Source organism: Dreissena polymorpha, chromosome 1, assembly GCF_020536995.1.
Source record: "Dreissena polymorpha isolate Duluth1 chromosome 1, UMN_Dpol_1.0, whole genome shotgun sequence".
Classification (NCBI taxonomy): domain Eukaryota; kingdom Metazoa; phylum Mollusca; class Bivalvia; order Myida; family Dreissenidae; genus Dreissena; species Dreissena polymorpha.
In genome coordinates, this window is record NC_068355.1 from 196,209,350 (window position 1) to 196,217,682 (window position 8,333).

The 8,333-nt window shown below is 31.2% G+C and overlaps 1 protein-coding gene across 1 annotated transcript; it reads right to left on the minus strand.

Annotated features, from left to right (window-relative positions):
* Window positions 1–205: 205 nt before the first annotated feature.
* Window positions 206–1,795, minus strand: LOC127865599 (histone-lysine N-methyltransferase, H3 lysine-79 specific-like). Its single transcript, XM_052405466.1, has one exon. It carries the CDS (start codon window positions 1,793–1,795, stop codon window positions 206–208), a length of 1,590 nt encoding a protein of 529 aa, XP_052261426.1.
* Window positions 1,796–8,333: the final 6,538 nt, after the last annotated feature.

Below are 8,333 nucleotides of genomic sequence, written 5' to 3' on the forward strand. Positions count from 1 at the left end.
CATTCAACTTCTTCTCCATAAGATTCATTTTCTCTGTGAGATCCTTTAATATTTTCATTTGCTCATCAATGTGCAGTACGTTACTCTCTTTAGACAGTTCCGTTCCTTTACATACAGCCATTTCCTGTTCTTCCCTTCTGACTTTAACTTTGAACCCGTCGAATGTTGAGACCGTTTCAAAGTACACTCTGGTTGCATTTCGCAATTAAGTATGATTGATGTGCCTCCAGAATCTCGTTCTCAACATTGTATCTTTCTTTTCTTCTTGTATTTCATTTCGATTAATGGCCTTCTGGATACGTGTCTCCAACCGTATGGCCCATGTCGATATATCTTCGTATTTTTCTTGTTTGCTATTATAAAATTCTTCTATAACACTTTGGCCCGTCTTGATATCACCAAAATTTGTTTCCAAAGTTGTAAGTAGTTCTTGCAGGCTTGCATCAGGCTTTAAAGTTGTGAGAACTTTTCTTGGCTTTCCAGTGATGGAATTTCTTATCGACTGACTCAATACATCTTGGTGATAAATGCCAGATTTCATCATACATTCAATTTCAAGTTTCCATTCATTGAATGTTTGAGGATCAGAGAATTTTGGAACATTAGGCTTTATTACAAAAGGCACTTTAGGTTCACGTACTGCTTTTATGTCAGTGTCCAAATCATCTGCACAATACTCTCCCTCTAGGGAACTTAAAGTGCTTTGTTTCTCCAACAGACTCTCTTCTAACTCTTGCTTTTGCTGTAATAGTTGTCTTATTTGTTGTTGCTTGAGCTTTCTCTTAGCTGCTTTTATTTTTTCCGCTTTATTTCTACTTTCAATTTCATCCATCATTTTTATTTCTCTCTGTTTCATGTCTTCTATCTCCTTCTTTAATTGCTGTACTACTTCACTTTCAATACTATATTCGTCATCTGAGTACGTGTCATCATCATCTGTTACATATGTATCTCCCTCCTTTTTAATTCTGGCCTCAGAATTCAATCTGTGTATTTGATCCACATTGCCATGTTTCTTTCTATGTGACAATTTCAATTTTCTATTTCCTCTATAATTATGATATTCATGATTAACATCTTTGTTCAGTAGTTCATCATCACATTTGTCGACATTATTGTTCCTCTGAACTTTCAACCTGTCACCACGATCAGTTACAACATGCTTCTTGGCTTTGCTGTCCAGCCATTTTAACTCCTTGTCAAAGGTGTCTGTGGTACTCTCTGAACAAGTCTCTGAACGTTCCAATTCACTTTCATGGTACCTAATGCCCCTACTGATGCTACTGATATCATCTATATGTCCATATTCATCTACCGTTATTACAGATCTGCTCATTTTAGCATTGTCTTTATATCTCACGTCATCTCTTTTATATTCATCTGTGTTTATGTCCTTAAACTGTGTATCATAACCACATGCTCCTTCTTGTTCCATGCTACCATCAGCATCTTCCAACGCATCAAATTCTTCGATTTCTAGAATCTGTCTTTCCAACTGCCTTCTTTTTTCTTTCAGCCTTTCAATCTCTTTGTCTTCTCGTTTTATTCTGATTTCTTCACATTTGCGTTTTTGTAGGTCTTCTTTTTCTTGTCGAGCCTTGTGTCGCATTTCAACCACTCTCATTCTCTGTTTTTGCAATTCTGCTAATTGTTCCTCTTCAATCTCGTTGTCTCTTTGTTTAATGCTCGCGAGCTTCGTTCTCTTCTGAATTTGTCTCTCTTTATATTCAATCTCTAATTTCAATTGTTCCCTTCGCATCAACCTTTTATCTCTTTCAGATGAAGGATTATCCATGATTTAGCTCCTTTACATACAATTATCACTATATTTAGAAATTTCAATCTAATTTAACTTCACTTGACTTCAACATAACACTTCACTTGTACACTTTACTTGTACACTTCAATCGAACACGTTATTTGAACACTTCACTTCACTTGAACACTTCACTTCATTTGAACACTTCACTTCACTTAAACAATTCACTTCACTTCTCTTTAATAGTTCATTTCATTTGAACACTTAAATTCAATTCACAAATCACAATGCACAATTCAATTCAGAAATCACTATTCACAAATCAATTCACAATTCAATTCACAATTCAAATCACAATTAAATTCACACTTCCATTCACAATTCCATTCACAATTGAATTTACAATTAAATTCCCAATTCAATTTACAATTCAATTCACAATTCAAATCACAATTCAAATCACAATTCAATTCACACTTCCATTCACAATTCCATTCACAATTGAATTTACAATTCAATTCACAATTCAATTCACAATTCAATTCAATGAATTTAATTTAACATAACCTAATTTATTTTAATTAAATTCCAATCAAATAAACTTAACCTAATTTAATTTAATTCAAGTCATTTCATTAAACTAAACCTTATTTAATTTCATTCCATTCACTTCAATTAAACTTAAACTAATTTAATTTAATTTAATCTTCTTTAATTTTATTTAATGTAATTTTATTTTATTTTATTTTTAATTTAATTAATTGAATTAAACTTAATTGAACTTTATATATTACATTACTATATATAAAGTAATTCAAACACCCAAGTTCATCAAGTTCACTAAATTTGTTTTATTTTAAAACCTACTGAAATCAGATTTAATTTAAAACAAATCAGTGAAGTTTATTTTAACCAAATTTAAAGTATCTAAATTATATTTAGGTTAAAATAATTTCAATATAATTTTAATCAAGATGATTAAGTACAATTCAAAATCTTGAAGTCTTATTAAAGATTATTAAGTTGGCAATTGTTAATTTTTTTTTTTTTTTATTGTTTTTATTTTATTATTGTTTTGTGATTAATTAATTGAGGTAATTTAATATGACATTAGTTTTATTTCTTCAATGTAAATTCTGTTTATGTATCACACGTTTTAAGTTAAACCTATATTTTAAACCATGCGCCGCTGATGTTTGTACAATCTAACCAAACATATGGCACACTACTCCAATTTCAACTTTGTATACACACTAATAAGAAGTGCACATACAAAAATGCGTAACGATGTAAAATATACTGGGTATATTTTACACAACACAAACGGTTTAAAATACGCGATATAAAAAACAACGGGCGACCTTGCAAGGATTTGTTCGCAATATTCTCTAATTGAACGTTAAACCAGTGTTGTATTTATCATTGAAACAGGTGGATCAGACCTCAATCAATGCTAAATAATATATTTAACGTTCATCCCAACCAGTTAAAAAAATACGCATGAATTTATACAAAATCACACGTATCTCCTTTTTCGTATAAAGGTACATATCAATTAAATCATTCTGATATAAATTGCACGAAATTTCACCTTCAAAATGCCACTAGAATGGTTTTACCACTTACTCAATATTGTGTACACAACTACGCTACCTGACCGATACTCTATTGTATACGGATTAGTTTATGAATGAAACATAGTGAGATGAAACGTTAGTTGTCATGTCATGCAGGGCCAGATTTATATCCTATAATTAGTGCAGTGACCAATTTTCACGTTCAGTAAAAAAAATCATAAAAATATTAATACAAAAATATAAATAACATCATACAAAGGAATACAAATAATGCAACCGTAATTAATGAAAATATTACTTTAATAAAACTTAAAACACTAATGAATTTATCAAATAGAATTCACAATTAAGTGTCAAATCACTTAACTCAATAATAAAACACAGTCTGGTCTTCAATCCATCGACGAAAAGCGTGATCCTCGGACAAGTGCACTAACGCGTAGTGGTACCGGTAATCAGGAATGATGTGTATTGAGCTCAATTTCAAAGCATGCTATGTGTTTTAACAATCTTATCACAACCCGGGATTTAAGGTTATGGTCGTTCCATGGACAATTCAAAAATGGCCATACAGAATACCTTCCTCGTAGAAGTATGTATTCTTCTTTTGGAGTGCTCCGAAAACGCTCGCTGTCTTGCTGCTAGGGGAAGTCACGAAGAATTCACGTTGGGCGCCATTGTTGGCGGCCTCGCCAGCCGTAGTGGGTGGAGAATAAATACCAACAACGGTTGATGTTTCTAAGTGTAATGTCCCCGTGCAGACAAACAAATATGAATAAATCTGCAACAATAGCTTAGAATTATATAACGAATATAAATGGATTAATGTTAAGGAATAGATAATCAATCATTTCAATATAGCAAACATATAACAATGCAATCAATACAACCGCATCGACATGTTTAACAATACAATATTATTTCAATATAATAATAATAATAATAATAAACATAATAATAATAACAATAGTAATGATAATAATAATACTAATAACATAAAATACCTGCAGATGTATTTATAAACAACTGCTAAATCAGCACTTTCAAATGGCGTCTAGCTATCTGACAGTCGCTACCGCTTTTGGACAGTGGCGCGAAAAGGATTATCAATCAAGTGCTCGTGCGCATAAACGGTGTAAGCATGAAGTATAACAATAGTGGTTAAACACTACTAATACTACAACTACAATTCTAATAACAATTGACTATGCCTACTTAAAGATAGTGGCTTTGAAATATAACATCGATTTAATCAACCTATGACATTATAATCACCCTATGACACAGTTCATCACACAATTGCCTTCAAAGCAAGTACAATACATATCAACAGAGCGTGGTGCCACGCCTTTAAAGACACGCCATGAATCACACAAAAAACATCGAAAATGCAGGAGTTTTAGTGATAATTTTTCGAATTTCACGGATTTAACATTCACGTTTTGAAATGTTAAGTGGCGCATTTATGAATCTAAAAAATACTTCGGCACTTACCTTGGTGAACTGACACATATTAGCAAATCATGGTCGAAATAATTTGGGAAATGTATGTGCAAATGAGGTAAGTATTAAAATACATTTTACAAATTTCGTATTTGTGTATTCAAAGAAGTCGTTACAGATTCAGGGTAAAGTTAGAGCGTTTCAGTTGCTTATTCGGCTTGAATTATGAATAAGAATATATGTCCTTTTTTTGGAATCAGTGCCGAAAAATGATTATCAATTAATAAATACATTTAAGTAGAAAGATACTAAAAAGGCATTATATTTCAAAACAACATAAAACAGTATCAAAGCTATAGTGAACTTACTGTTCATCTTAGATATATACCGGTATAACTTAAAAACAGTATTTAAAATATAAAAATTCGTGCAAACTTGCTTCAATACTGAATGGGACCGGTGTATTTGTTTATTTGGCTAAGTGACGGAATATACACTAGGAATATGCTGGATTATACACTGTATAGCTCATCTACACGTATATTTATGCTCAGAGTAATGTGGCACAGTTTTGTCAATGTGAAATAGTTTGTTACTATTCCTTATTCGGTTAAAGGATACAATAGTGATCCCGTTCCTTTTTTCTTGTCGAAATTTAGTCGTGAAAAAAGCAACAATGTTTCTACATTGAATGCGAAGCACAGGAACAGGAACTGGAGTATTACTAAAACAATTATGTTCAGAAAAAATGGTATATAACAAGAACGTATGTCAGAATGTGTATATTTATTTGTTACAGATTTGTACAGATGAATTAGATATATATATTAGACTATATTGTATCATATTTTGGTTTGCACAGGGAATAAGGAATTGGTTCCGTTTTCTTTATTTAAAGGGAGAAAATACTCTAAGCCATAACATTATACATAAGTTATATTCATAACATGCTAAAATATTGTTCAATGTTTCGCAAATGATAGTAAACATTGTATATTGTATTTAATTAATACGTGTACTTCGACAATATGTTTATGTTCAGGGTGAAAATTGCAAATGAAAGTAAACAAATACAGGAACGACTTTTGTCCTTAAATATATGTCTAAATGACTTTAATATATAATTGATATAAAGGACTTTCATAATACAGCACATCATGGAACACGTTGGTCTTATCACTTTGTGCCGTTGTCTATTAAACATTTATCGGTATGTAATTGTGTCTGGAGAAATATTATAAAAGTAGCTAGATCGCTATATAAAATACTAAATCAGAATGAAAAGTGCCTTTATAAATATATATTATATAGTCTGCATAGCGGTTTGTAAGAACGAAACACCATTTCATAAGATGATTTAAAAATACACGATACATATTTATATGAATTTGATATGTTAATGATTTTAGTTTTATATCAATCGTCCATAAAAAAAACAATTGCACGATAAGCCAACATGGATGACGTTTTAAATTTCATTCAAACATTTATATTTAATGATCGCATTTACATATTAGAATTGTTGATCGTCTTGATTTGTGAAAGTAACCGAATGAGTATTTAATTGGTTGAATTGTATGACTTTAAAACGTGTGGATTTACTTTGGTGCTACACATTAAATAGAAAAGTGTTGATTTATCGAGTCGATATCTCATCAAAAAATTAAGAAACTTCCATCTTTTGTATTTAATTAATAATCGGAGATATCACTGTTTTCTGTGGTTACAGCAATCTTATCAGTGTTGAAAGTAGTCATTTAGCCTAATCACGGTTATCAATACTGTAACTTCATCAAAGGCTTTCGTTTATTATATAATTTCTGTGTCTTAGTTTCCTTGGAATTATCACACTTATCATTATTCGCATCCTTATCTCGCTTAGCTTGGGGTCATATTGATCAGCATAGTGATCATTGTTATATTTAACATTATGATTACAACTATCACAATAATAATCGCCATTATCTGTATCATCTTCAGTACTAGTATCGCCAATACCTCCTGCATGATCATTATGTGTTAGATGTGTTTGGATGTAGAGTACTTTGGCTATTGGGAATATGAAACTAACTTTAAAATGATTTAGTACAGTGCTAAAATCTTAACACTTTATTCAGTGATGCACTGATAAATTCCATATGCATGCTTTTATTTGCTACCACGTTAACCGTAGCCCTGAATACATATCAGACCGTTTGCACATCATCTAAATAAACCAGTTAGACATAGTATAGATGGTTAAAGGCTGTTAATACACATATTTTAGTTACCGAAAAGTTATGGTTATAGAAAGTACAATAATTCTAAAGATATGAATGTGTTGTATGCAAATAAATTAAACGGAAACATACACGCACCAATCCGATTTTTATTAAATAAATGAAGTAAAGTCACATTTGCATATTGCCCTTTACAAAATACCTTTCCTTTATTTATAAACATATCCCATCTAAAAAGATCAATATACGATTGCAGTGCTTTCACATGGCAAACATCAGGCAGGTATACCTGTTGTTTAGCAGGGGCTCGTTGAAGATAATTATAATGGCTTACCACTTACAATATTTTATGTGCTGTTTGTATTATCAGTAAACTTCGTAAAAGTTTTCGTACTCTTCAAATCAACACCGGAAACATTTCAAATGATAGTATATCTGAGTTAAATATTTAAATCTTAATTAATACCTGTAATACAAGGCAATCCAATACTTATTAAACAACTATAATTTCTTAGAATATTTTGGACCAGGCACGATCCTGTTATAAAATGATAATGCTGGCAATTGATAAAACACTACAAAAAAAAGTATTCGGTTACAGTTTGTACGGTAAATTAAACACGACCGTTTATCAAATGCATATGTCAACATCATAGTTTGTGTAGCAACATTTTATTTTCACTTGTTACTAATTCAATAAACTTGTGCATGCTAGGTCAGTAATTGTTATAAAATGGAATATATTGTGATCTTAATTTTGAAAACATTATGCGCTCTAAGAAAATGTAAAATTAATCTTCTGATATATTACACACATTACACTTTATTTTTTCTATATGAACGGGAGAGGGTTAAGTTCATCTTCCACTGTCTACAGTAAATGTGAATAACATCATATTTTAGAAAAACATGTACGAACTATTTCAATAGCGCACATATCAAAATAACGCTGAAATTTAAAAGTGGAATAAAAGCGCATATATCTAAATAACGCTGCAATTTAAAAGTGGCAATATGCTTGAGTTGCACATATGTAAATAATACGACCAAACTTATTGTTCTGTTCGGAAACGTTCTGAAGGACCTTACATTTGATTTGGTATTGTATCATGGTCTTTATCATTGTATTTAGCGACGAAAGGATAACATTAAGAGTGCAATGATGTAGACAATTTAACCATTTTGAGGTACGAGTTACATTGCATGACTTTGATACAGCCCATTATTACATTCAATGCCATTATAACTCATGCCAACTAACAATGGTGTGTGTTACGCCTAAGCCCAATTTCACACAAGCAATAACTCTTACAAAAAGCAACAAATATTTAAACA